Below are 27,868 nucleotides of genomic sequence, written 5' to 3'. Positions count from 1 at the left end.
TGACATGAAAATATCAAAATAATGTTTTGCTAAAAGTACCATTATTACCAGTGTTTGGATGCATCAAATAACAATGTTTTTTTTCTTTCAGATGGAAAAAGAATCTGAAAACAATTCTTTGGGTATCAATGGCGAGTTTTAACTTAAAAGAAAACACATTTCCACTATTTTAAGATATTTTCGCCTGTCCTCAAAATGATTATCATGGAGATGGAAGTGTTACTTCATCATAATCGCTCTGAAAAGGTTCTACCTTGTCTTTAAGGTCAACTCCTCATTAAACATTTCATGAACAATCGATTGACGTTTGCCATGGTAGTCATGAATGTTTATAACGTACTTGACACTCACCCGTAAGAATGAGCCTTGGCCTTGAGTGAATGATAACCTTCAGCTGAGGTAAATCCGCTTTGGAATGCAGAATGAGCTCAGATGCAGAAACTGAAGATTCAAAGCCACTCACAAACGTGAGAGTCTTGTGGACTCACACACTAATGTGTTCGCTGATGTTTTATTAAAGCACGTTGTCACGAGGCTTTTTTTTAATTCTCAGGGCCTTTGATAGCACGTGAGTGCATTTGCGGTTATTGGCACACAATCTGATGGACGCCAGCTCCCTCACAAAACAAAAAGCTACCTAGTCTTTTTGACGAATCAATAACCATTTCTCAATCATTCGGGATTTGTTTAAGACAATCAAACACTTCGGCCGTTATTGGGAAGTTCTGGTCTACGTACGATATTTGATTCGCCTTTTAGAAAAATTCTGAAGACCATAATCTGGTCCGATTCTACATGCATAATAGACTCACTATTCAGTTTAATTGAGATGAATAATAGATGAACACCGAGCGGAGAGAGAAAAGGCCATGAGAAGGAGGCCATCCTTGAAGGCCGTAAAATGTCAAGTTCGACAGAGGACGTCTAATCAGTCGGTGTAAAACCACTGGGATCGCTGGAACGGAACAGAATATTGCTTTGAAAACATGATGGCCCGAGAAAACTACAGGGAGAATTCAACGGAACACAAAAACAGCTCCATCTTGGTTGGATCAATCACGTTATTTTCGGTTCTTTTAATTATTCTCAGTTTTCCGTTCTCGTTATTCGCCTGCTTTCGCATGGTTCAGGTATGGTAAATCAAAAGGTCACTTTCAAGACCGCACCCTTGCAATGTTCCAAAATCCCTATTCCATTCATCTCAGGAATACGAACGGGCAGTTCTATTTCGTTTGGGTCGAATCAAGGAGGGAGGACCTGTGGGCCCTGGTATCTTCTTCATTATCCCTTGCATGGACCAGATTGTGGTCACGGACCTGAGGACCGTCTCCTTTGACGTTCCTCCCCAGGAGGTGCTCACCAAGGACAGTGTAACAGTTTCGGTGGATGCTGTGGTCTATTACCGCATCAGCAGTCCTTTGGCAGCCGTTTGCAATGTGGTTGATTACGCTAAGAGTTCCAAGTTATTGGCTTCGACCACGCTCCGCACAATGCTAGGCACTAAGAGCCTTTCAGAGATCCTATCGGATCGTGAAACCATTGCCAAAGACATCTTGGCCTTGCTAGACACTGCCACAGATCCTTGGGGCATCCAGGTGAGCGCATCCTCTCAGTTAAATAATTGCCTGGCTAAATAGTCTCTAAGGACATGTGAATCTATTGAAAGGTTGAGAGGGTGGAGGTGAAAGACGTTCGACTACCTTTTCAATTACAAAGAGCCATGGCAGCTGAAGCGGAGGCGGCACGCGAGGCGCGGGCCAAGGTCATCGCGGCCGAAGGTGAGCAAAAGGCCTCTAGAGCCTTGAAGGAAGCTTCGGATATCATCTCGGGCTCTCCGTCTGCCTTGCAACTCCGGTATCTGCAAACCCTCACGAGCATTTCGGCTGAAAAGAATTCGACCATTGTGTTTCCGTTGCCTATTGATATGATAAGTCATTTGATGTCCAAATAGGCTAAATGTCTCCGAATCAAGTTTCGTTCATCGACGATGTATACTTACTTACATTGTTTACATCGTGTACATTTGGCACGAACCCATTTGAAAGCTTTTTTTCCTTTTTGGCCTCCGCTCTTGTTGTTTGAAGCATTGTTAATGTCCGACTTTGGCATTAATTTTGCCATTTTTATGAATAAATTGCTTGAAGTGCCCAAACTGGAATTGAATATTATTGAGATAGTTACGTCAACGGCCAACAGAATGGGTCCATTCAAGTCGTGTCATTGAGTAGTCGAGTGGAATCCAGCTCGCGCACAGTTGGATGACATCAATAGAGTTGACATTTGTGGCGATGAGATCATGAAGCAAGATAGAAATAACATAATAACAGTCCTAATCTTCTGGATCATTTTTATACTTATTATTAATTTATAGAGTTGTCAGGAAACGACAAGATGAATAACAGCGAGCGAGCGATAGATAGATAGACGATTTTTGAATGAAAATGAATATTGTCGAAGAATTTCTTTCTTGCTATTCTGAGTATCTTCGTTAGGTCGGTGGCAAAATCCGTTTGACAGAGCCAATATTGGTGAGTCGGAGGCGTTGCTCATGCTCTCCACATACTTTTTCCACGTTTCCAGAGAAGAACCGCTGATCAAAGAGCAACCAACAGCAATTCCCGTCCACGCGGATGGATCGCATCCGTTGGGAATTCACAGAATGGTATAACTGATGGATGCTTACATTGCCCACGAACGGTTGGCCTTCAAAATCAGTCTTGGCAAACAAAGAGATGCTTCCGGTGCAGTTCTTTTGGTCCAACTCCACGGAATCGCGCTCAATTTCGGGATATTCTTCCACATGGAACTCTCCCTCACACCGAATATGGGGTTCGCAAGATTTCAAAGCCTCCCATTGACGAGCGATATCGGGGTCGTCCATGGACAAGAACACAGGTGTTAAGTCTTTGTAGGTTAAGAAGTTATTTTCCACAATGAGATTGGAGGGTTCAACCAGGTCCAAATTTGGAGAGTTTTCAGTCAGATAAATGTCCGTGAAAGGGGTGAGAAAGTTATACTCCAACGCCAAGGAGGTCGCTCTCTTAACGGCGGCGCGGGTCAAGGTGTCAGGTCTGAGGTCAAGTCTCTCTAGAACGTCATTGATAGTCATATACGCCCAAACACGGTCAATAAGGGAATCTGTTCCATCTGACACAGGGTTATTGGAGTCATAAACGTAATGAGCCTCTTCAAACTCGTCAATCTCCTCCTCCATGCTGTCTTCAAAACTGGCCACAGGTATTTTCTTCAAACTCGATATATCCTTATAAAGGTGTGGAACGGCCTCGTGCAAACCTGGTAAGAAAGTCACGTTCCGCCCTTGATAATACGCTTCACTGTGGGCGACCCAAGCGCAATCCCCTGTGATCTTCAAGGACGCAGCTTGGTTGCTGAAGTTGTAATGCTTTAAATTGGCTCTACTCATGGCCAGGACGATGCAATTGCCTTGATAGCTGAACTCTGAGCAGAGCGTGATACTTCCTTCGCAATCATGTCCCTCTTGACTAAAAGGAACCGAATCTAAACTGTCCATGAACAGACCTTTTGATGACTGACCGGTGACTTCAACCTCAAATTGAGGAAAATTTGGGACTTGTTGCTCTTGTAACCACCGTCCGGCAACGGCCACAGATCGACCTTTGTGGAAGGCTTTGAACTTGGTTTTGGTGATTGTGGCTTTATCAAACTCGGTGCCAATGTATTGTAGCCTCAAGTTTTTCAATATCACGTCATTTAGATGTTTCTGGATATTGGACAGTTGGGGTTCCACATCCAAATCTTCAATTATGTTTAGAGCTTTAGCCCCGGATTTTTCAGCAATGTTTTCGAGGATTCCCATATTGGCGTCAAACCCCATTCCTAAAGCCACAATGGGCACCCGAGATATCTTATTCCATTGTCGAATGGTCCTCCTGACTACTCTCGCATTAGATCGATTCAAATGAGCTCGTCCATCCGTGATCAACATCATGATGGTGTACGTGTTTTCTGGAAGGTCCTTGTTCTTCCAGATGTTTCGATCCAAATCAAATGCTTCTTGGACAACACGGGTCAAATTTGATCTTCCCCTGGGCGCCAATGATTCCAGATAGTGTGACGCCTGTTGTGTCAGATTTTGCGTCGCGGAATACGGTCGAATAACAGGCAGAGCCTCGTCGTCGACGTCGTTGGTGTTCTCCTCGCCAATTGACTCCTCCTTGTCTTGGCCTTGGATTGAAGGATTCCAGTTTTCGATCTCATCATTAAAAGTGATGATGTTGAAGTAATCTAGCGGACAGAGGGTTGTTTTCAAAAGAAGCTTCACTGCGTCACGTACATGATCCATTTTGGGACCACTCATCGACATAGAGTTGTCAATCATAAAGATGACATGCTTGGGGATGGAGCTGAGGTTTTGGGAGATTTCATAGAAATGGAGAAAGTAGTTATCTTCGATCATAAGATCCGCAACATGAGTGGGAATATCCACATCAAAGTCAGCCTTAAAGTCTCCAGTGAACCCATGGGAACCAAAGTAATAGAGCTGCTCCACATGGCTCATTTGAAAGTCGATTTCCAGTCCTTGAGAACATCTCTGGGCATCATTGGTTATTTCGCCAATAACGGGCGCAGAAATGTTGACTTTGCTCAGGGGATGGAGCTCTTCGATGCGGAGACTGATCTTGAAGTCTTTCACAATCTCTCCTGGGCTGACACTCAAGCTGTGAGTGTATCGAAAATCATCTCGAACCAACAGATACTCGTACACCAATCGAAGAGTCACCTTATCTCCTGGAGCTAAATGGATGGGTAGCACGAACTGCTTGAAATAGGCATTGTCCGTGGATAACGCATCAAGTCGCTCCTTTGATAAGTACGTCGAGTAATGACCATTGGAATGAGATCCTGACACATTGGGTTTGTCTGCCTTGGGCGACAAGATCCAGTCGCTTTCACTGACTTGCGCCCAAACGTGGGTCTCTCCTCGTTGTAAGGTAACATTGGAAACAAACGCTGTTTTGGGCATGGCAAAGCCAAATCTGAAGACATGCTTGATTGGGGCCGGGTTGTGGATCACCGAGATCACCTCTGTGATGGCATAGCGATGTCGGACCACACTGTTCACATGGAATGATTTTGTCACCGGGAAGTCGAAATCCCTCTTGACCATGTCAAAGTCATGAAACCTCATGTACCAATCGGACGCACCTTGGCTAAGTCTTTGTCCTTTGTTGGTATGAATCAAAGCCAAGAACACCAAAGTCCAGTGAGTTAGCCTCATTATCTTTGTCCTGATTGTGTTAAATCTAGATTGAACTGCTTCGGAGAATGTGTCTGGCACCTTGGAAACAAATGGATGAACTGATCGAGTCGAGACCGAAGTCGTGGGATTTCAAAGCTCTTTTTTCCAGCCAACTCTCTTTCTTTTCCTCTCAATCTCTCTCTCTCTCTCTCTCTCTCTGTCTTCAACAAACGAACTGGATCCAGATCACTTGGCTCAAAGATTAGGCTCTATGGATATCCGAGCGCAAGAGTGAGAGCAAGTCTGACTCATCTTACCCCCATGAGCCTTTACGAGGCTTTGAAACAGAATTTTGAAAATTGAAAATAGGCCATGCCTATTGACTCCTTTAAGTAGCAGCTAAATGATGAAATCAGCACAAATTTTGGGAGGTCACTAAGGCACTTTTCAATACAGTAGAGGCACTAAAAACCCAAGATACAAAGCACAATATTAGACGAAAAACGTTTTCAAGGTTTAAAACCTTTTGTAAAATAGGAAGGTTCTAAAAGAGGGAAAAATAAGTCCAAAAACAGCTTTTTCCGCTAGAAAGTGATTTTTAAGCACATAAATGAGTAATACTGTGACAGTTTATAAAAATACACTACTAAATGAACCATTCCTAACTTAAAACCAATGTGAGCAAATATAGTTTTATGCATAAAACATAAAAACAACTGTCCATGTTATGGAGAAATTCAAGGTTGGTGTCTATTGTGCCAAATGTATCGAAATATTTGGATCGCTTGGATAAATCAAATACCATGTTCATTATCTCCATATCAAATTTCAGGCACTAAAAACATGATTTTGTGATCTTCTTATGAGTTCAGCAATTCCAAGGCGCAATGCAAACAGATGAAATCATCTATCTTCTGAAGTACGAACAAATTAGGCGAGTCCATTAAGAAAGATCTAACCACTCAACTCACGTCAATCAATTCCATTCCAAAAAATCGATGCAAAAATATTTATATAATATGATAATAAAGGAAGTGAACTGCAGACGTCGCAACTACATACCGAAAGCAAACGTCGATTTGGAATGGACTTGATGGAAACAAAGTACAAGCCAGAGTCCTCAAGAATACATCTCAGCGTACGGTACGATTCCCTCTTCCCATTAGGGATGTGGACCACGCTGTTGACCGAATTGGAAGTTCATCAAAACAAAGGTATAATGATATTTGTGGGCACTTTTTGTAATCAAGGGAAGCCAGTGGAAAAAGTTTCCCTCAAGTAACATACTTATCGTTGGTTCGGAAATCAATATAACGTCTTTCAATAATTGGGCTCATTTTTTTTAAAATGCTTTTATTCAAATGGTATTTGAATAAAATACCATTTTATTCAAACATTTTTTTTGCACACTTTCAAACCCTACGTTTATCATTTGAATTAAATATACAGCACAAGAGCAATTTATAAACTAACTGACCTTGTGAAACGTCCTTATCGAATCCTTTAAGTTCATGTGTTATTATTCAAAATAAATAAAGTTCAATGCGGCCTCTCCGCAGGCCTGCTACGTGGGACGTGTTTTTTTAAAAAAAGTTTCCTGGCTCATATCTTATCTGAAAATCTCCAAGGATCATTTTTACCAACCTTTAAACCATTTTGCCCCATCTCAGTAATATTGTAATCACAGTAAAGCTTCAAATGGTTGTAACTTGAATTTGACGTGGAACAACTCCCAGGGTCTGGGTGTGTGTTCCTGTCAGAAAGTGGGAATCTTTCATCTGTATAGATCCATCGAAATCAGCTCAGGATGTCGTTGGTCTTGACTTTATTCTAGCTCAAAAGGCAGTAATTCTAGGATGGGTTCTCGTTCAATGGGTTGCAGTGGGATGACGGTATTTGTGAGTCAAAGTTAATCCTTTTATGTTCCAATTTTGCGCTATTTGCACCTTGGGCCGACAAATAGGTCCATTTCAAAGCCATCCAAAGGTCTAAAATGGGCACTGAAACTTACACTAGTTGGGGAGAGCAAAAATCCCATCATTTTGGCCATTTTCTGAACTTGTAAAGTCCTCAGTTTTTCGAATTGAAATTTGAAAATTTTGGACGAGACATGGTTAAATGTTTCAATCGGAGCGTTGGAAATTTCATTTTTTTTTCGAACAGCATTTTTTTTGTCATGTCTTTACTCGCAAAAAACTCTCTAGGACAACCTATAAAGAAACAAATAGAACAGGTCTTGACTTTTTTTCATACCCAAATTTTGGACACTCTAATGGAATGAATTCACACATGTGCAATAACATCAATATACATGCGAGACCTAGTAGCTAATAAGATCTGTGCAAATTTCAGGTCTGCAATTTATATTACATCGCGCGATTGTTCTCATTCCTTTTTATGCCTGAAACATCCTTGTCATGTGAGCTCGGGAACAAATTATAAGATAGTAGTGACAAACTACTTAAAATTAAATTAGACTCTTTAAGGCGCCAATCTCATAAACAAGTGACTCATTCACTTGTGCAACCTATTAAAGAAAAAAAACTACAAAATTTTGAACGGATCGTAAGAGAAAAACAGAGAGATAAATCTCGTTAAAAAACATAATTTTAGCGGATCAACATGTTACTTTCTGAACATAATCAATCATTAGTATTGCCTTTAAAACTGTTTTTGAAACGTTGACGCAAAGAGAAGAAGTAACTCTCCAAATTTTGCGTCTTTAAGAAAAGTGTATTGGAACATGAAACGTTCTTTATCAACACTTACGAACTTTTCTAGAATTGAATCCCCGGTAGTGCTCCATAGAGTATCTCTGAAGGTACATTTGTGTGTGTGTATGTGTGTATGCATATTAACAAGTTTGTTTTCTAAATGTTGCAGAATCGTACTATAAAAGAAGACCCGTGATGTTAAGGCTCAAAGTTCAACTTTGGGGGTGGGTTATTCGAGCTCAGTACAGTATGATTGATGTGCAGAAGCTCTCGTGGCCAAGTTGTAACCGGCTGCTTTTACGTCTGAAACAAACGACTGCCTCTAGGGACCAAATGTTATTATGGAAGGATGCATGCCAAAAACAAGTTGCATTAATAGACACTTGTTCAATGTCAAAATATGATCATTAACTTCGCCACAGAGAGGGCTAGAAGATCTCAGAGATAAATCAATTCGAAAGGGCCTAATAATGTATCAAAAGGAATAAAAGCCTGGCCACAGTTGCAAGGCAAGACGCATAGTCAACCGAAAGCTATTAGATGATTCTCAGTTATTGCTTTGCTTTACATTTGTCATGAGATCGACTTTTAAGCATAGGAAATATCAATTACCATGACATTATTCTCACTCATCGCAGATGGGTCAAGGTCGACCGGACGTGAAACCGGGAAAGGTCAAGCATGTCCTTGAAGCACTAATCTTCAAAGAGAACAGCCATATTACAGTGACTAGACATTCACGTTTTGTGATTTGAATAACTTTCATATCAATTATTTGTACAGTCAAAACCGTTGATTGTTTTTGTTGGATCTACTTGGATTTTTCTTTGACTATATATCGTATGAGCGAAGCTGAATCGGACACGATGCAGAATGTGCATTCTTGAAGTCTATTTGCCAAGAATATTGATGACGAGTGGTCGTCGGATGGGCCATCCACGAGGCAAATTTCAATAAGCATCCGTCCAAACGTATGTTCTTGTATTTCATAAAATGTTCTGCTCTAAGTGGATTCTTGGCATATTTCAAAAGGCAATATCATCACTGCCCTGTTACATTCTTTGGATAAAGCTACGGCATAAACTAGCAATGACATGAATAGAAATATACTTGTTAATCGGTCATAAACGAGGACGACAAAGTGGAGTTAGGGGTGCCGTTTCCAACCCGTTGCCTCATAGAGTCCAAGGCTCTTTGCATCGTTGACAAGTTGTTTGTCAAGTTGGAGTTTTCTCGCAAGGCCTGACTCAAACTGGAAGACAATTGATCAATTTGCTCCCTCATTATTGACGAATCTTCTCCTTCATTTCTAGAGTCTGTTCTGTCTCCAATGGAGGCATTATGATAAGACAGAAGATGGCCATTATCTCCGTTTGCATCAACGCCATGATGACTTCCAGACAATGAGGGAGTGGCCGAGGGAATTCGGGACACTGGGATCTTACTCAGGCTTCGATTGATTGAAGCTGACATTTCAGAATGGGTTGACGAGTTGGACGAATCCAAGGTGAACGTGCCTTGTTTCTGGTTCATCTGCGACCAATCCATATCTGTCATGTATGACCGGAACCTCTCCGGCGATATCGGCTTTATCGTGAACCGGTCACTGCCTTGAGATGGCAAGCCTCCTAAAGTCTTGACAAATTGCATCTCAATAGCGGCCAATCTGCCACTCATGAGCCAAGCAGACAATTGAGAAAGCCGATCGTTACATGGAGTCTGATTGATGCATATCTTCAACGTACAATGGGCCAATTTGTCCTCCGCATTTTCGAACGTTCGCTCCAAATCTTCCAGCAAAATCGATTCCGGAGTGAATCCTTGAGTATCACAACCTAAGATCCTCAGACGATATCCATGGCCAGTTTCCGGCTCAATTGCATATCTGCCATTGGAATCCACCAGTGTTACCAAAGCCAATTGATAGGGAGCACTTCCAACACACTTATCCACAAGTGAAGCCGGGAGTTGCCATCGGTGGGTAACACAAGAGATGATGTGGCTAGGAGATGAGAACAACTCCAATGGAGGACAGTGGACGCAAATGGGGTGCTTGCCTCGGAATCCGTCAGTTTTAGAAAGAAAATAGATTCGGGCAGAGTCGTGTTGGACTGAATACAACAGAAGAGTAACATTCTGATCCGCACTCATTCCCATGGCTGCCATGTCGACGTCGTAGTTCAAGGACAGAATAGGATCGTCGGGCTTCTTCCCTTTGATAATCTTGAAGATATTGGTGGAGCTGTTTGAGTGATTACGACAAACGGCGTACACAGTTCTGGTGTCCTTGGGATCCGAGAGCAAGATGTGCGGCTCGCAATCCTCGCCGAATTTGATGGCACTCTTTAAGCAGGACATTTCGTCTTTCCTCGATTGATACCATTCGATCATGAACTTGTTTTTCGTGGCGGATTTAGTTCGAAATGAAATGACCACTGTGGAATGGTGGTGCTTTTGCATACCAGCTGCCGGTTGGATAGCCATGGACAAGGTTCCATCCTGACCTTCAGCGGGTACTTGAGCTCTGGCCGGAGTTGGTTTTAAGGTCGACCCCCCATCTTCCAATCTTAACTTTCTCAACAGGGTCGAAACTGAAAACACAGTCGGCTCAGGCGCTGAAACATCGGCCGTGATATGAGAAACACCCTTTCCCAAGACATTGACTTTGTCGTAGGAGGTGAACTCATCCTCCAGAGTCAAAATCTTTCCATGCTTGATGTTGTGGGCTGTAATGAGGCGTTCTTTGTTCTTCTTTTCAACCAAGAACACGATAGACGTGCCTCCTTGGTGAACATTTGGCACCAAGGCGAGGTCCAAGTACTTTCGGTCCTCACCAGGTTTTCCGGATAACTGCGTTATGGACCTCGCCGCCAAAGTCCAATCATCGCCTCCCCGAGTTCGGATCTCTCCCAGCAGCAATCGCCCTTCCTCGTTTAGGGCTGCAAATGTATAGTTTAGCAACACAAGCTTTTTGGGCACAAATTCCAGGATCGGCAGTTGGCCGACTTCCTCTACCACAATTCCTCCCAGAGCCGAAACATCTGCACTTTGGTTGCTATTCAAACTGACCGTATCACTCATAGCTGCATCTGTATTCACACTGTTCCACTATTTAACCTCGCTCCACTTTTGTTGTTGGTCTTTTCCCTAGTTTTGGAAGCAATTTGTTGGTAAGCTTCAGTCCTGGAGGCAATTTCCTGTTCCGTCTTTCCTCTCACACACTGGTATCGTTGGTAGCACTGGTTGTCAAGGGTCGGCTTTGCACAATTGCTTTGCTCGTCAGTTCTAAGCTGGGATGGAATCCGCACTGGTTGGATACTTTGGCTCCCTTTCTGGCAGCTGGGCCAGTTCTTCCTCGGCGAATTTCTTCTCAATCGATGCTTTCTCTAACTAGAGAGGGGTCCCCTCGCTATCCTCTAAATGGGCTCTCGGTACAGATGCATGCACATATGTTCGTTTGAGATCTTTCTTTCTCCGCTTCACTTTATGATAACGATGAAATGGTGTTAAGCTATCGTTTGCACACTAGTAGGTAGGATATGAAGCTCACAAATGACTCACTGATCACTGAACTCACAGGTGGATCCCAAGCGCCAGGCTCGTTCCTGAAACGTTGCTCGGTGGCTTTCAATTATCTCGATGAAATGTCCTGGTTTTATTACTTCAGCACAACCTTTGGTGATAGGGCGTGGTGGTCTGAGTCGAGCTCTTTCGCCTTCATGTGTGTGCTTTTGCAAGCCGCAACAACCACCGAGCGATCGACCGAGGGACCGACCCTGCAACAACCATGCGAACCAACCACGAACGAATGGGGAGAGACGCTTCGACTCAAAATGATTATGCCTTCACGCATGCAAACATGAGAATGTTGATAGGAGAGTCGTCATATCCTGCATGTAAGACTACTTGATGATGACGAACACTAGAAGCCACTATTGATGAAGAGAGTAGAAGTACTAGTTGCAGGAGGGGAAGACGATGAAGTAAGAGTGGGACTTCTAGCTTGATCCGAACCACTGAAATGACAACCGAGACGTGTGGTGGAATGAGTAGCGGCTTCACCAAGAAATCGCTTTTGCGCTTCAATGATCATCATTAAATTGGGAAGAGGAACGCCGTCGTCGTCCACAACTTGTAGGTTGGTGATGGGAGAAGTCAAGTTGTAAACCATGCATGGCCAGAGACTTAAATCCCATCAATGTGAAGAGCGAACCACTCACTCACTCCCGCACTCGCTGTGGCACTTCATTCAGAGTAGTAGATCTCTGGTGGGGTTTTCGTTCCACTTGGTGACTTTTTTCTGCTTCCTCGAAAACCCGGCGAGCAAACGCACAAGGCTCTTCTTGGTCAATGGTTGGAAGCATTTGGAGAATTTTACGAGCCTCGTACAGTTTCAAGTTGAACCATGGCTACAAACAACCAGAGGCCTCCTTCTGCTCCTCCTGCTCCTCCTGCTCCTCCTGCTCCTTTGTGCTCGTCTAATGCTACTTGCGCAACTGCAAAGGTACAGAGGTGCACTAGGTAATAACTCGGTAGCGCGGTGAGTAGCAAAGCGGGCGAATTTTCCCCACAACCTACGTACGTACTTGAAGCGACTCCATCCAGGAACACTGGTGCATAGAACAGGGTGTGTCATGGACATCATTAGAAAGCGAATTATGCTTAAAACAAAAGCAAGATTCAAATCCAAGCATTTGTCACAGTTACCAAGTGCAAGGAGAGCCACAAGGAGAGAATTGTTAGGTTGTCATGTAAGTACAAAGGTCATCAGGATTTTTGGTCTTTCTGAATCCACCTCCAAATAGATTTGGGTCGAAAATAGGAAGTGCTTCATTGTGAACGAAAAAAGATACATCATCTTGACTTCCGCTGAGCTTGCGAAGATGCCGGTATAAATAACAGGGCCAGACAATCCGAGTTTTGCATCCACCCGGTGGAAAAGTGGAAGAAGAGTTTGGCTCTGTTGCTTCACGCGGTTTGCCTAGTTCGGTCTACTGGTTTCCCCGGTTGCTTGATGATCACACGGGATTCTCGTCAGTTTTAATTAGACTAGATGTGGACAAGATTCTCGGCCAGAACATTGAATAAATGAGTTACTTGAGTGACAAGCGACAAGGCTAAATCGGGGGGGTCGGCATGTACTACTATATACGAACCTAATTTCTAGGCCACGGAATCAGGACGAGGACTTGCCCTCAACCTAGAAACTGGCTTCCGCATGTGTAACTTCAGCAGTAGGGAAAATCGCATTCTCGCCCATATGATTAGCACATTGTCCTTTTCAAGTGGATATATATCCTACAACCAAATTCCCCCCCCCCCTTCCTTTTCCGCAATTACAGTTTGAATGACGAGGCGGAAATGAAGGATGAATGACACATTTGGAGCTAACTAACTTCATTTCTTTGCCGAAATCGCTAGCGAAACAAATGCCAGTTGGCTAGCATAAAGATCATCTTGTCTACTGAATTTCAGATACGAATAGTACTACTCGGTCCGAGAAGCTGCAATTCTTGGGAATCTACAATGTACGAGAGGTACAATGACCACCAGGACTTGATTAGGCCAAAAAAATTTCGTTGTTGGTGCCCTGGAGCTAAAGATTTGCAAAGCTAGCAGATTGGACAGAGAAATCGCTACACGTACTCGTACTTTCCGCATCATTAGAGAATCTCCCTAATTCCGCGAGTGTGCCACAAATTGAATTCAAGTAACGGTTCCATAAGAAATCAGTCAATTCGATAGAGAAAGTAACGGACATTATTACATACGATTGTTCGCTCGCTAGCTTGGCATTCAATCCCCTCGTTCAAGTTGTCTTACCGAGTGATCAGATTTGCAACAGAAAAAATGCATTCCAAGCACTGATTGATTGAGGCTTTAAGTCGCTTGTTTTCCTAGAAGTTGATTCAAAAATGGCATTCTAAACAGACACTTCACTTAGTACGTCCAATTGAAGATTGACCCTCAATGGTCAGTCAATTGTCGATGACGCTTCGGGCGAATGAAGTGTATTTTATCGAATGATAGTTGTCCCCTTGTCTCACCTCGATTGACGATATGTCATCGGGAATAAAATTCGCCTCATCTTAACATTTCATCAGTTTCCAATCCACCGCAAATGCTAGACTGGTTAGGCAATTTGCCTTCATCTTGAAAGTCAAGGGAGAAATAGTCACTGGTCATTCCAGAGCGTTCGTTGAATGGCCTGGGTTTTTGGAGGGATTCGCCCAACAAGGTGTGTGAGTGTCTTCAATGATGGGGGAACGAAATTCGGACAGGACTTCTCGAATCGAAACACAGTTGTTGTCTCTATTCAGATATTCGTATTCGATCAGAGCCCGAGGCGTGTTGATTGGACTGCATTCCTCAAATAAAGAACCAGGTCGAGTAACGGATCCCCTTTGGATGATTTTAGCCAAGTTCTATCAGCGCATGCCACGAGCGATCGAACCATTTCCTCGATGCTTCATTTGTCTTCTCCAATTCTATTGAGAATAGCGGTTAGAAATTTCGTGAGGATTGGGTGTCATTCATCAAGAAAAAAGAGAGGTTGGTTACCTTTGAGATTCAGTCTATAAAGCTAAAGCGGGTGTTCCAACAAACGAAACTGGAAGCTCTCTTATTCTGGACTCAACGTCAATATCCTTGAGGACCTCACCGGTATCAACGAGAAGAACGTTGACCAAATTCAGATCAGAGTGGATCTCACTGATCCTTCCTCGTTTATCAACTTCTCTCCACAATATCACGGACACCAGTTGACTCTTTGACATCTTCCAAAAGCTAGGGACTGCCAGTTCGTATCTCATGTCCCATAATTGAGACTCCAGCGAAAGCACTTCTTTCAAAGTGGGAGGTGGCTTTACTTTTCGTGGCCTGGACACCAAGAACGTGATAGAATCAATCACATGGCCCACGAACACAGCTTGAAGCTTGATTTTCCTTGGATTAGAATTGTACATGTTGGATTAAATCTGAAAGGTTGGATAAGGCTCACTCAATTTCAGTATTTTTCATCACATTAATCAACAAATCCGATAAAAGATCCAAGAAATCCCTTTCCTCAAAGGTTTTGCGCATGTTCTTGTCACATATTTTTCTCCAGAATGCTCACCTGTTTGTTAACACCGTCTAGAAATCAATGTTTAAACTTACCTATTCAAGGTTTCAGTCTTTAATAAATATCTACAGTAATGGAGGCTTCTTTTTCCACGTTCTCTGATAGAAGGAAAACACGATTTTTTTTTTCAATATTCCGGCTGCCATAAGTCCCTCATAAGCTCATTTCAAGACAGAAACAACTCTGTAGTCCAGGAGTAACAAGTGCTCCTTAACAAAGCTCCAGACTCATTCATGAAAGTTTGCAAAACTGATGTTGGCGAAAAAGGTGGGAAAGTCTAGGCTCCACGGAGATCGCTTCCATGTGGCTTCATACGCGTCAAACACAAATCGGTAAACGTTATTCTCCACCGATTAGTTGGCGGTGCTACTTTTTTAAACTCAACCTTACTTAATTAAACATAACCTAACCTGACCTAACCCAACCTAACCTTAAACGATATTAATACCCCTTAAAGTCTCTATCTAGACCTTTTGACATTTTGCCACAAGTTTTGAAATTGAACACCACCAACTAATTGGTGGAGAATAACGTTTATCACACAAATCTACGTTGATCAATCAGGGCGACTAGATGGCAAGCCCACAAAACACTGAGACTGGGTTTATTTTGATCATATACCACAATACTGTTTGCCTAGACAAGTTGGTAGAATGAAATAGATCTCAAATGCAATGCATGCACAGTGCGGTTTGGCTGGGCATGTTGTCTTTGATTTTACTCCATGGAATAACGTCAGTTGTTCATGACTGCGTTCACTTAACAAGCCCTATCGAATTATAAAGAATGCATTTGTGTTGTTTTTGGCTATTTATATCAAAATCATACATATAATTAGTACTGATTAGTGATGGGATCAAATAAATTTTCAAAATCAGGATCACTAGAAAGCTCGGAAACTCAAAGCACCGCCGTTTCAACGTACCCTACCTAAGAGCCCTAAGAAGTTAGGTTTGACCAAAAAGGTAACCCTGGTTTGATAGAAGAAAAATCAGGGTTACTTTTTGTGACTAACTAGCATGTTTCTGATAGTCGCCACAATCACCCAGTAATGCCATATGACACTGAAAATGTAAATTGATAGCCCTAGTTGAAACTCCGGCGATTATTTCTTTGATCCCATTTATCAGTACTACTAGAGGGGCCCCTGAGTACTACTGATGGGATCAAACAAATGATCACGGGAGGTTGCAACTAGGGCTACCGTTTTACATTTTCAGTGGGATATGGCATGATTAGTGGAATATCAGAAACCAGTTAGTTAGTCAACAAGTCACCCTGACTTTTCGTCTAGCAAACAAGTACTTTTTGGTCAAACCTAGCTTCTTTGGGTACGTTGGGAACGGCGGTGCTTTGAGTTTCCGAGCTTTCTGGCAATCCTGATTTTGAAAATTTATTTGATCCTATCACTAATAATAAGTGACTTGGGTTACATAATGTCCGGAAAAGAAATCACTTTCATTGCTTGTCACGAGAAGTTTATTCTAGAGGGCTGTGCCTCTTCCCTTGTTTGGGCAGTCCGACATTGCAAAATAAAGGCCCTTATGAGATGTAGATTGGCAAAGAAAATACCTTAGACATTATTTAGGCAATTGCGCGTAAATTATGTTAATCTCATCTAGTTACATACCAAGGGAAGGAATAAAGAAAATCGCTTTTCCAACCCCAAGACAAATTACTGACAAGTTGGCAAACCCACAAAATGCCCACAACTTTCTTGGTTTATAACGTTTTGAATCGATATTTTAAGTCTTTATTGCGAGAATGTCTCATTGGATCCGTTATTTACAGTATTTGTGTTAGCATCTATGAAGTCTTGTCCCATTCTATAAATATTCCAGTGCCTCCACGGTCTGTGCCCCAGTCAAGATGTCGAATACACTCAAAGCAACATAATAGAAACAACAAATATAAATCAACATTTAGAATTAAAAGTCTGACGCCCACCTTTCCTCACTCAACAGTGTCTGAATTCCATGGAAGAAAATAAAGACATCACTTGACTAATATGAAATAAATGGACAAAGTTTAAACTCTCAACATAAAATAAAATGTAGTCCAAATGGGATCATTGGCCACACACTCATATATTAGGTTCAATCATGGGCGTGCAATCAAGCTCATATTTTCGTACCACCCAGGATTAAACAAGCACATGAAAAGCATAATATGCCGGGAATCATAGAATGTACCTGAGCTGTCGGACTCATATTCTCATTGCACACAAACCATTCAAGCAAGACATTTTGATCTGAATGCAAGCAGGTACAAAGCCACATTGAATGTGAACGATATCCATCTGCCAATATCTCTTCTTGGTCTTGGCTTAATTGAAGGTTGAAGGAGACCCAAGACCGCAAACAATCAGGTATCACCTTGCTCAGGGTTTTATGGAGACGGTTTCAAAAGAGCAGGCCAGAAAGGGATATATTGAAGAAAGGCGCAAATTTTCAAGGGATGATATGTAAAGGAGGCAACGGTGGAGGGATGTCTTCAAGAGCCTAGGGATTACGTGAGTTAACCGATGCCTGGACTGTCTTCATGTTAGAGTTGATGTGGATCCTGAGCTTGGGCTTTGAGATCCATCTGAGGGGATTTTCCTGCTTAAGAGGACCCAACGTAAGGTCACTCTTATGAACTCTGAGGTCCCTCAATCAATATCTAGCTGTTGTGGCTCCAATCCACGGCCTATTCACTCTGTCTGGGGGTCAAACCTTGCCCAGATGGCGTGGGAGAAATTGGTTTGTTTTCATTACTGAGCTGACACACATTTCAGCCACCAGGGACCTCTAGTGTTTCTACGTCTTGCCCATAGCAACAAGCTTTTAGCAAGTCTTAAGGCTTCTTTTGTTTTGCCCTTTCTCTCTCTCGCCCCTGCTCTGTATAAGGCTTGTCAAGTGAATGCGTTCATGAACAACTGACGTTATTCATTTTACTTGCTTGTTTAAGCAAATATCATTGTGGGATTGAGCCAATTTGATAGTGCATTCACCAAATTACACCAAACATGTTCATTTTGTCGGGTTTTGTAACACGGCTCACTCAAAATCATTTGGTTTTTGAAAATTCAATGGGCGGATAGTGCGAGTTGACTGTGATGTTTGTCTTAGTTCTCCCTCCCTAAATTGCCCAAAATCAGGGTGCCACACCACATTTGTTCTTGAATTTCCTTCCCTTGACATGCCCTATTACTTTTGGCCCACACATCCCCGACGATTCTGCATATTTTTAGATGACCCCTGGTCACTAAGTTTTAAATGCCACTTGGATCGTTTCTCGCAAATGATACCAGATCAGCCTTCAGTGCAAATTCAATACTAAATTCATTATATAATGAAAAATGACATGACTTTCTGGGAAACCATTCCCTAGCATTGCGGAAAAAAAACTCGTAAATTTTGGATTAAAAGAGTACTTGCAAAAAATTCCGACTGTTCAGACTTTTACGAAATAGCAAAACAATCCATATAAGTTTGCTGAACTTGGGAAAAATATCTAGACATTAACATTAAATACTACGAATAAAACTGCTTGTTTTTCCCCAGAACTGGGGCCTTGTATTTGATACTAGGCACTATCCAGAACTAGTCACCCTAGGTGTGATTTGGAGAGAAAATTCCTGTTCGACCATTGAAAAGTAAACAAAAAAAGGTAAGAATGAGTTTGTTGCACGCATCAAATAGTCAAAGAAATGACTATACTCTCCAGTAGTGCTGGGGCGAGTCCGGCAACAGTCGCAATTGCACAAGTCCTCTGTTTTTTTTTTACTTTTGGCCGGTCTCGAGTCTTTTAATTGAGTCAGATCAAGGAAAAAGACTCGTTTTGCGAAATTCAAAGAAAAAATGGCCTTTTCTCTTTGACAAGTTCAAACCCGAGTCCTTTCTAAAAGACTCGAGTCTGTCCAATTCCTCCAGAATCGAGTAAAAGACTTGAGTGCGCTCAGACTCCAGTCCGGACTCGCCCCAGCACTACTCTCCAGGCTTTGCCTCCACCGTGGTTCGACGATAAGGCTCGTGACATCTCTTGACAAATGTTTCTTAGTAACTTTTCAGGATAATTATTGACTCAAGTTAGAAGTTGAAATTGGCAAGTGAAAAAAAACTTTTCTAACAAAAAAGTTTGATGCTAAATTTCCAATTTTTCCACTTTTGTAAGTATTTTTTTTCTACTTCTCGACTTTATTTGGACTTTTGTCATCCAAGTGTTTTTCACACTTTGTTCTTTGCCGTTTTTACATTTGGGTCCTTATCTGCTTCCTTCTCAACTTGTTTTCCCTTGTTGGGGACCTTTTCACTTACTTCCGTGCAACATGATCAGGTGAAGAATGAAGTCCTCAGCCAGAAGCTCTTGAAATTTTTTTCTGACCAATGGATAAACCTAGTAAATGCAGTTGTGTGCCTAAATTTTGCAACAGATAAGAATAAATGAATGAGGCTATAAAGGGCTAAAAAACGACCTTCCCTCATTTTTACTATTCTTTTTGTATTATTACAACTTTCTTTTGCATTTTTACACCTTTTTGCGATAAACCTTTATGCCATTAGAATAAGTACATGCAAGTTAGAAACACTAATGTTAAACGTCAAAGCTGTTGAAATTTCTTCTGGCAATAGAAAAAGAAGTGGTACATTTTCTGAATTGCTTTCACTTTTTTTCAACATTCTACTTTTTTGTAGTAAAAAGTTCAACATTTTGCCTCAGTACTTTGAACGTCTGCAGATTTTTTGAGATTATTGATATTTGCGCTTTTTTCCTGTCGCCAGTTAGAAATGAAAGAGAAGGATGCTGTTTGTTAAATTGTGGTGCCATATTCTGGACCACAGATCATATAAGGTCATTACATGGTCTGCGTTCTGGACCTGATCTTGCATGTTCTGGCCTGTTTTAAAGGCCTCGCTAAGGCCAGGTACCTGGCTGCGTTGACATGAGTCAGACCCCAGTTCATCAAAATTTTACTTCATGTCTATAATATTTCCTTCCTGAACTCTTTGTCCTTTGCCGCACTTGAAACATGTACTAAGAAACTCTCCCGTTTGTTACACCAGTCATTTGCCACAATCGAGTCGTTGACTATTGTATCCAATGCTAGCAAGATATAGCTAGCTCCCCGGTTCGATTCTTCTCCCTGACCTTTCTCGGGGAAACATTTTTGTAGACTTTACACAAATCACCAGCGAACAAGCATACAGATACCAGACTTGATCATGGCCCTCCGACCCAAGGACATCTAAATCCCAAAAAATGAAGAGTTGTTTGTGTTTTGCAACGTTGAAAAATTGTAATTCGACGAAATATTGATTGCATTTGCTTGTGGGTATTTTGCCGATCACTTTCTTGCCATATCTTAATTCGATCAAAAAACACAAAAGTTATATTTTATACCACGTTCATGACTCTTTCTCATGAGCTTGAATTTTCATTTTGTTCCATCTTAAGATTGAGAGCTAGTTTCACTTCCACGGGGCCGTCGTAGCCATTGTCTTCAATATCTATCAATCTAAAAGAAGATGTCAAGAGCTCCATGAATGCCACTTCGTGATGCTGAAAGCGAACCTTCTGTGACTTACTCTTGAATGTAGTCGCTCGGAAGTCCATTTTCTTTGCCTCCTTCAATCATAATATTCTTGTACACTTTACTTGGTCGACAGTCGGCTGTTTTCGGTATCATCATCTCATCACGCACTCGGTAGGTGTATGGATGAAACTCTTCAGAGCCATCTTGGGAATGAACCTAATCCAAAAGAGCCATAACAAAGGACTCTAGTTCTAAATCTTATGAAAGCCTCTTAGTGAGCTCTGCTGTTACCTTCACGCTTAATCGGCGATAGATGTTAAGCGATACCCCCTCTTGGTCATCCAAACTCTGAAGGTCCTCATTTTTCAACTCCCAAAGGACGCCCCAAACACGTTTTCCTGGGCAGGGAATCACGGTGGCCGCACAACCATGCCATCGCTAGAAAAAGGTAACCAAATTATGCACATTCCCCAAGTCAAGAGCGCAAAGACATTAAATATTTGAAATATTGAATCACCAACTTTGGAGGGCAGCCGAAAATCCAGCTCATGATCCTTGAGCATGGCCACTCCCACGGCTTTGGCGGATTGGTTTTGTACATGGATGCGTCGGGTAAGTAGATTACTCCCAAAAGCAAAGTATAAGAATGTGTCCTTGCCACGCATCTTCTTCTTCTTCAGACTTTGTACACTCAAGTTGGAACAAGGATTGATCATATAGTCAACATCGAGCACTGCACTTCCACCTGTTTTCAGTGATCAATGCTCACGCAGAAGTTCGACGATGTGCATTTAATGTGTAGATGTCAAGTCTCGAGGGAGTGATGGATGAAGGTTGTATACCGTGATCGCCAATTACCCAAGGGTGTTTTTTCACCTGTCAATGTCAGTCCTAACTACCGAAGTCTCTGTGTGCTTAGCTTAATGTATTTAGGAACCATAACGGAAAGTTCAAGTTGTCAAGTACTTGAAACCTCTTAAAATTGTCTGAGGATATCTTGCCAAAGCTCTTTGGTGGCGGATCGTCCAAACTGCCAATTTCCTCGCCAAGCAAAATGATGGTTCATGAATGTAAATAACAAAGAATAAGTGTCCACAAGCTTGATCCCATGATAGTCAGCTAACACTCGGTAAATGTCATTTTGAAGGCGCATCCTTGAGTTTGACACAAACTGAATCCGTACCTGACATTCTCGGCGATCGTCCGCGTTCCAAACCTCTTCGCAAAGAACGCGATGAGGGAGAATTCTTGGACCCGTTAGAAGCAACACGTTATGACTCCCAACTGTATTTTTTGACAAAGATATCGCTATGTGTAGGGTCTGGGTGAGATTGAGAAAGGAATCCGAATGTTCCACACTCTTCAAATCGGCCAGAGCGTTGGATAGTACTATAATGTTTCTTTTTGATTGGTTTAATTTGACTTTTTTCATAGCCTCTGCCACCAGATCCATGTTCAATGACTTTCCCAAACGGCTGAACGAGCCTTTTTTCAATCCACGTGGCATTTGAAGCATCAAGCTCAAAATCGTGTTATCTCCCATGAAGTGAAATGTTTTATCCTTTAGAGATTCAATGCGGAGATCTCTCATTTCAGGACTGTTGGAGACTCCAGAACAAAGTATAGGTCGTAATTCTGACACGATCCATGTTCCTATCAAATAGTCGACGATCGGATCGGGCGGAGATCTCATTCCGTCGCATTGGGTAAAAACCAAGAACACATGTAGTTGTGGATCAATGAGATGAATGGCGATAGATTCAAATCCTGTCGGTAATTGAAACGAGTACAATCCATTTTCAAGATCCACGATCTCCAGATGAATTGACGTTTCCCTGGATGCGCCCAGAAAAACCTCGTATTCATCTCCGCCGTGATTTAGCCCCGAATCGAAAATGAAGATGGGCGGACATTGACTGACTTGGTAAAGATGTCCTTGGGTCGTTGATGAATTTTCTGAATTGGCACAATTTCTAGCAATGAAATCCTGATATTCGGCAATTATTTCATTCACACAAGGCCTCCAATTCAGAAGTCGGCCTGAGCAATGGTCATTTAACCTCGTTGCATTTTCCTGAGAGTTGATGCGATCTTTTATCTTTGACTTCAAATGAGCTGGCGCATCCGCGAGAAGGATATCCCACTTACTTGTCTCGGACAGTTCAGCAGTATGATTGTAAAATCCAGCATATTGCTTCAAAGCCAACACAAACAAAGGCCACAAAATGATCAATGAAGCGAACTTTCGCCATGAGCGACTCCACCTTTTGAAAATGTATGGATTCAGAATCCGATGACTTTTCATGCTTCTGTTGTTACATGCGCTTGAAAATGGACTAATCGTTGAAAGAAAGCAACTCTCACGCAAAGAAATAAGTCACAAGGAAGAACGCCAGGGTCATAATTAGGAAAGTTTATTATTTAGGATGTATAGTGAAAGGTGGTCAGCTCCCTCTGGCTTCCCTTCACAACCTGACTTTTCCGTCATTAATTTCCTGGTACAGACTTTTAGTTAACGGAACGTACTTCTTTTGTCTCGCATCAAGAAAGAACACCGCGTCCTCCAAGGATGTCACATCGTAGCCTTCCTTCTGAAGATTGTTCTTCTTCAACTTATAAGTGCCTAAAAATGATTAACAAATCTGGTGCTTTAGATCCCAAAGCTTCACCAGCAATCGAAGGGAGCCATAGTACTAGTTACCTGTCATATCGATTTCCTTGACCAACCGTACAAACATGGGTACAGCATATGAAGGCAGTTTGTTCCTCAAGCCTTCATGAAGCTTATTCAAGTCCACATTTTTGGCATCCTTTGCCGGCAAAGCAATCATTCCTGCCCGACCATCTGTATTGGGAATTTCAACTCCGTAAGAAATAGCATCAAGCATATTGAGAACTTCTGAGACATTGGCTTCAACTTCGGTGGTTGAGACATTTTCTCCCTTCCATCTGAAATGATTGGGGTGCTTAATTTGCTGCTCACATTATTGAGATTATGATACCCATGACAAGATAAGATTGTAGTCATGTGTACCTAAAAGTGTCTCCTTGTCTATCTTTAAAGTACAGATAGCCGAATTTGTCACGAATAAGAATATCACCGGACCGGAAGTAGACGTCACCCTTTTTAAAAACATCCGTAAGGATCTTCTTCTTTGTAGCTACTGAGTCTTTATATCCGTCAAAATCTTTGACTGGATCTCCCCGGACAATTTTGCCGATAAACTCTCCAGGTTCATTTGGCTCCGTTTTGATGCAACGTCCGTCCGATCCTCGAATTGGCTCCCCAGTCTCTTGATCAATTTTGATCACACTCAAAGGGAGCAGTTTTTCGATCAGGAAATCTGGGAATATCACGCCGATGAAACCAACGGAGCCGACACGATTCTCGATATTGATGATGTTCGAATTCCCTTCCGTTGCTCCGTAGAACTCGGCGATATTCGGGATATTGAATCGATCCACAAACTGTTTCCAGATCTGGGGCCTGAGTCCATTGCCGAACATGATTCGGATCTTATGCATCTTCTCTTCCGGAATGCTCTTGGCCGTTAAAAGGTATCGGGCAATTTCTCCGATGTATTGAGTTGCCTGCGAAAACCAATAGAATCGTTATGAGCATAGTATTTGAAAAAAAAATGAAAATGTAATCCAACCGTAATGTCATATTTGATGCAATCTGTCCAGAAATTAGACGCGGAAAACTTCTTCCGAATCACGGTTTTTGTTCCCAAGAAAAGAGCCGCCGAGGTAGCGACTTGACCGCCCGAAGAATGATACAAGGGTAGGTGACAATACACCACGTCATTCGAATATAATCCAATGGTATAAATGCTCGCTATGCAAGCGAACAATTGTCTATAACGATCAATTTGGAAAGTTCAAGTACAGACATTCCATTCTCACCAATAATGCGATTCGCAATTTCGTTGGCGAAAACGCAGAGATCGACAAAGGTGGTTAAAAAGTAAGAATATGATTTTCTTTGCTTCTCAATATTTCTCAATATTGTGTCGAACATATTTCATCAATCCAAGAGATGAGAACTTAATATTACCTGATGTGTTTGATAATGACGGCTTTAGGAAGTCCCGTTGTTCCGGAAGTGTAGATGTACAAAAGAGGATCCAGCGAGTGAATACTTTGGCTAACGCTTAGGGGCTCTTGTTCACTGGAAGAACTCTTTAAGGCCTGATCGAGGGATTGAGAATGCTGGATCTTGGACTTGCTCTGTTCGTCCAAGTCGGTCCCCGAAAGTGAATAATAGCAGGGGAATTTGTTACCGTTTGCCGACATCAGCTTTGCCATAACTTCGGACACAGCTGAAATTATAAAGCCTCTCTCAATGATCCTAAACAAGGGAGATGCCCTCTGGCAAGGCTTACCGTTATCTAGTTCCAATCCATAAATGATTGCACTGCAGCCCGCCACTTGAATCGTATGGTAAAGAGAGTCATTCCGAAGATTGTAATTAATCAAGGCCGGTATGACACCAATTTTCGCCATTCCCAACCTAGGATTTCAAAGTCTCGTTTCGTTTCGTTGAAATCGAATTGTTTTTGGTACTGACCATGTGGCAATGTACTCTGGGCGGTTCTCCATGAAAAACGCGACGGTGTCACCTTTCTTGAATTTCATCTTGAGGAGATAGTTGGCTACTTTGTTGCTGTACTCGTCCACCTTGAGAAGCACATAAATCCGACATAAAAGGAAATTCATTATGGTTCCGACATTTTTTTGTTATTTTACCTGAGAATAGGACCATTCTTGACCAGTGCCACAATTCACCAACATGACGTTTTTCGGAGACTTCTTCACAACACTCCGAAACACTTGGATCACGTTTTTGTCCATATACTTATAATAGGCTAAAGTGGTCAAGATTCCGATTCCTCTCTTTAACAATCTGTTTCATTCAGAAAAAAAATGATTCAAAGACTTTGTCAAACATTTATCACGGTATTTCAAGAACCTCAAATCTCTTCCAAGGGTATGGTAGGCCAAATAGCAAATGTAGTAGCCACCACTAGCCAACCACGATCCCAACAGAATGAACCATTTCGTACCACAGCTCAAACTTGGGGCGTAAAAGTATAAGCCGGCTGCAAGTCCAGCGAGGATTCCATATCGATACGGTGATGCCATTTCGTTACATAAGCTAAAAATTACTTAACGATTTCTTGATTGGTCAGTCAAGACTGACATTAAAAATCGTATTGAAATTAATGAGCTAAGACGTATCCAAGTCCTCAGAAGTTGGAAGATAACGGGCTCTTGTAAATATTACTCCAAGATAGCCGAGGGTCAAGGGTCAAATTCATTAGCAAATAATACTAGGTTTAACACGAACATGTCTCTGCTGAAGTTTACGTTTTTACCACACTCACTCATTCCGATGTGTATCAGTACTCGGACTGGTCAGACGAGGAGGTTAATGAGGGAATCAGAGAGACATCCGCGGAAAGATTTGAATATACCGCTGTATTTGTGACGTCACACGCCATGCTGTCCGCTGCTTTTGTTGTTAAACAGAGACTATTAACAAAAATATTGAAAGATAAACCAGAAAAAGTTGGTATTGCTCAGGATCTACAAGATGCCATTGGTTGTGGTCACCGGATACCCATCGAGTGGGAAAACACGAGTGACCGATAACGTTCGACAATTCTTTCAAAAGCAAGGCAAAGTTGTGACCATTGTTTCTGAAAATGAGATACTAAAAGAAAACAAGAACTCGATACTTTCTGATTCGCTCCAAGAGAAACGCATCCGTGGGACAATGAAATCTGAAGTCACCCGTTTGATCCATGGGGATCATGTGGTGATTCTTGATGCCCTGAATTACATCAAAGGCTTCCGATATGAGCTATACTGTGTAAGTAAAGCCAGCAAAACCACTCAATGCACGATACATTGTGACGTGAGCCCCGAAGATGCTTGGCAATGGAATCAAGAGCGATCGCCCGAAGATCGTTATGATAAGGACGTGTTTGATGCTCTTGTTATGAGATACGAAGCTCCCATGGGCCACAATCGATGGGACGCTCCTCTTCTCCTGCATCTCAAGGACATCCCATTAGTCATGGAACATGTAAATGAAGCTTTGTTCCAACGTAAGGCTCCGCCACCGAATCAGTCCACCCAATGCCAACCCATGTCAACAACGAACTTTGTCCATGAACTCAATCGAATCACGAAAGAAATCAATTTGGCCATTTTAGACGCACAGAAATCCGGAGCGATGGAGGGCGACTCGATAACATTGCCTGGAACAAGTGAAAAGTTCATATTATGTAAAGTGCTCACCATGTCCGAATTAGCTCGCGTTAAAAGACAATTCATCACTTACATCAAAGCCAGAGCTATCGAAGATTTGCAAAAAATGGCGACCATGTTTGTCCAATATCTCAACACCTCATTAGTAACGTGAACTGTGATCTTCGAATTTGTTTAGGAGTCTTTGGCATTTGCAAATAATGACTCAACTCATTTTCCTTGTTTCAAATATCCCTGTATTGGCGTGCATTATAAGAAGCTTACAACATACGATACCTGCCAATGCAAAATTTATCATTAAATGCTCGTACCGGATATTAAGTGTTTCTTTAAATGTGGATCGGTTGTAGTTCAAAAGAACCATTTGCCGAGAATAATGCCTACCCAAAGAATGAGTAACATAAGTTTGAAAGATTCTGTGATCACTCCCACCGGGTAAACGATATTCACGGGAGCGTATCTTGGATCATCAAGTGAAGCTCTCCCAGATGTTTGAGAATAGCGATCTACATCTAAATTTGAGTCTTTGACCACAAACGGTTCCTTCCCTTCAAGTCCGGTTGGACCTTGATTTCCACATTTCCATTCATTTACCCCACGAGACCAATTAGGGGTATTCCACTTTGTTTCTGCTTCACCCCAGCCTCCGAGGTTGTCGTTATTTTCGTCATTTGGCCATGCTGCATTATATTGAGGCCAGCCGATCGTTTCTGGAACTTCATCGGCTGACCAAGCGTTGTTCTCGAGTATATCACTGGTCGGCCATTGAGTTTGATCATTGTTCTCATTGGTTTGAGCTTTGCATTGATTTTCGTCTTTGGGGAGCTTGGTTTTTGTTTCTTTCCCCACCATGTTCCAAGGATCATCTATATTGTGACTTGACAATACTCCCTCCGGATTCAACTTGCCGCTTGAAACGAGACGCTTCGATTCTTTCACGTGTTTGCCAGATTCGTCTACGATATTCCATTCGTTGCCTGGACCTTTCTCATCCGTGATTGGGTTTACTGCTTTCGTCT

At 42.1% G+C, this 27,868-nt stretch overlaps 5 protein-coding genes and 1 long non-coding RNA gene across 6 annotated transcripts; 2 read left to right on the top strand and 4 right to left on the bottom strand.

Annotated features, from left to right (window-relative positions):
• Positions 1–895: 895 nt before the first annotated feature.
• Positions 896–2,152, top strand: LOC131887919 (band 7 protein AGAP004871-like). The gene is made up of 3 exons (XM_059236654.1): positions 896–1,130; positions 1,206–1,595; positions 1,667–2,152. The coding sequence occupies exons 1-3, from the start codon at positions 987–989 to the stop codon at positions 1,949–1,951; spliced, it is 819 nt and encodes a 272-aa protein (XP_059092637.1). The 5' UTR covers positions 896–986; the 3' UTR covers positions 1,952–2,152.
• A 6,743-nt stretch (positions 2,153–8,895) lies between these two features.
• On the bottom strand, positions 8,896–12,531 carry LOC131887918 (uncharacterized). Its single transcript, XM_059236653.1, has one exon. The coding sequence runs from the start codon at positions 11,014–11,016 to the stop codon at positions 9,049–9,051; it is 1,968 nt and encodes a 655-aa protein (XP_059092636.1). The 5' UTR covers positions 11,017–12,531; the 3' UTR covers positions 8,896–9,048.
• Positions 12,532–13,798: 1,267 nt separating this feature from the next.
• On the bottom strand, positions 13,799–15,400 carry LOC131889359 (uncharacterized). Its single transcript, XR_009374197.1, has 3 exons — positions 15,094–15,400; positions 14,497–14,912; positions 13,799–14,423 (listed from the first exon to the last, which is right to left on the bottom strand). It is a non-coding gene; the product is annotated as an uncharacterized LOC131889359 (long non-coding RNA).
• A 4,907-nt stretch (positions 15,401–20,307) lies between these two features.
• LOC131889355 (gamma-glutamylcyclotransferase-like) lies at positions 20,308–21,436 on the bottom strand. Its single transcript, XM_059238444.1, has 4 exons — positions 21,095–21,436; positions 20,865–21,011; positions 20,626–20,789; positions 20,308–20,555 (listed from the first exon to the last, which is right to left on the bottom strand). Exons 1-4 carry the CDS (start codon positions 21,287–21,289, stop codon positions 20,459–20,461), a joined length of 603 nt encoding a protein of 200 aa, XP_059094427.1. The 5' UTR covers positions 21,290–21,436; the 3' UTR covers positions 20,308–20,458.
• A 1,535-nt stretch (positions 21,437–22,971) lies between these two features.
• LOC131889345 (long-chain fatty acid transport protein 4-like) lies at positions 22,972–25,827 on the bottom strand. The gene is made up of 9 exons (XM_059238433.1): positions 25,546–25,827; positions 25,323–25,479; positions 25,144–25,253; positions 24,959–25,086; positions 24,631–24,895; positions 24,230–24,431; positions 23,608–24,164; positions 23,275–23,522; positions 22,972–23,196 (listed from the first exon to the last, which is right to left on the bottom strand). Exons 1-9 carry the CDS (start codon positions 25,716–25,718, stop codon positions 23,039–23,041), a joined length of 1,998 nt encoding a protein of 665 aa, XP_059094416.1. The 5' UTR covers positions 25,719–25,827; the 3' UTR covers positions 22,972–23,038.
• A 225-nt stretch (positions 25,828–26,052) lies between these two features.
• LOC131889353 (protein KTI12 homolog) lies at positions 26,053–27,164 on the top strand. Its single transcript, XM_059238442.1, has one exon. It carries the CDS (start codon positions 26,170–26,172, stop codon positions 27,001–27,003), a length of 834 nt encoding a protein of 277 aa, XP_059094425.1. The 5' UTR covers positions 26,053–26,169; the 3' UTR covers positions 27,004–27,164.
• Positions 27,165–27,868: the final 704 nt, after the last annotated feature.

The sequence above is a fragment of the Tigriopus californicus genome, chromosome 10, assembly GCF_007210705.1.
Source record: "Tigriopus californicus strain San Diego chromosome 10, Tcal_SD_v2.1, whole genome shotgun sequence".
Taxonomy (NCBI): Eukaryota; Metazoa; Arthropoda; class Copepoda; order Harpacticoida; family Harpacticidae; genus Tigriopus; species Tigriopus californicus.
The sequence above is the reverse complement of the archived record's forward strand: the minus strand, read 5'-3'. Positions and strand labels throughout refer to the sequence as shown.

Bases quoted from the DNA above. Each gene is read 5' to 3' on its own strand.
- LOC131889353 (XM_059238442.1), top strand. From the start codon at position 26,170: ATGCCATTGGTTGTGGTCACCGGATACCCATCGAGTGGGAAAACACGA.
- LOC131887918 (XM_059236653.1), bottom strand. From the start codon at position 11,016: ATGAGTGATACGGTCAGTTTGAATAGCAACCAAAGTGCAGATGTTTCG.
- LOC131889355 (XM_059238444.1), bottom strand. From the start codon at position 21,289: ATGATCAATCCTTGTTCCAACTTGAGTGTACAAAGTCTGAAGAAGAAG. The intron at 21,012-21,094 runs GTTGGTGATTCA...ACCTTTTTCTAG, and splicing joins ATTTTCGGCTGCCCTCCAAA to CGATGGCATGGTTGTGCGGC. The intron at 20,556-20,625 runs GTAAGTCACAGA...ATCTTCTTTTAG, and splicing joins CCGAGCGACTACATTCAAGA to ATTGATAGATATTGAAGACA.
- LOC131887919 (XM_059236654.1), top strand. From the start codon at position 987: ATGATGGCCCGAGAAAACTACAGGGAGAATTCAACGGAACACAAAAAC. The intron at 1,131-1,205 runs GTATGGTAAATC...CATTCATCTCAG, and splicing joins CCTGCTTTCGCATGGTTCAG to GAATACGAACGGGCAGTTCT. The intron at 1,596-1,666 runs GTGAGCGCATCC...ATCTATTGAAAG, and splicing joins CAGATCCTTGGGGCATCCAG to GTTGAGAGGGTGGAGGTGAA.
- LOC131889345 (XM_059238433.1), bottom strand. From the start codon at position 25,718: ATGGCATCACCGTATCGATATGGAATCCTCGCTGGACTTGCAGCCGGC. The intron at 25,480-25,545 runs GTTCTTGAAATA...TGAATGAAACAG, and splicing joins ACCCTTGGAAGAGATTTGAG to ATTGTTAAAGAGAGGAATCG. The intron at 25,087-25,143 runs GTCAGTACCAAA...TTGAAATCCTAG, and splicing joins CCAGAGTACATTGCCACATG to GTTGGGAATGGCGAAAATTG.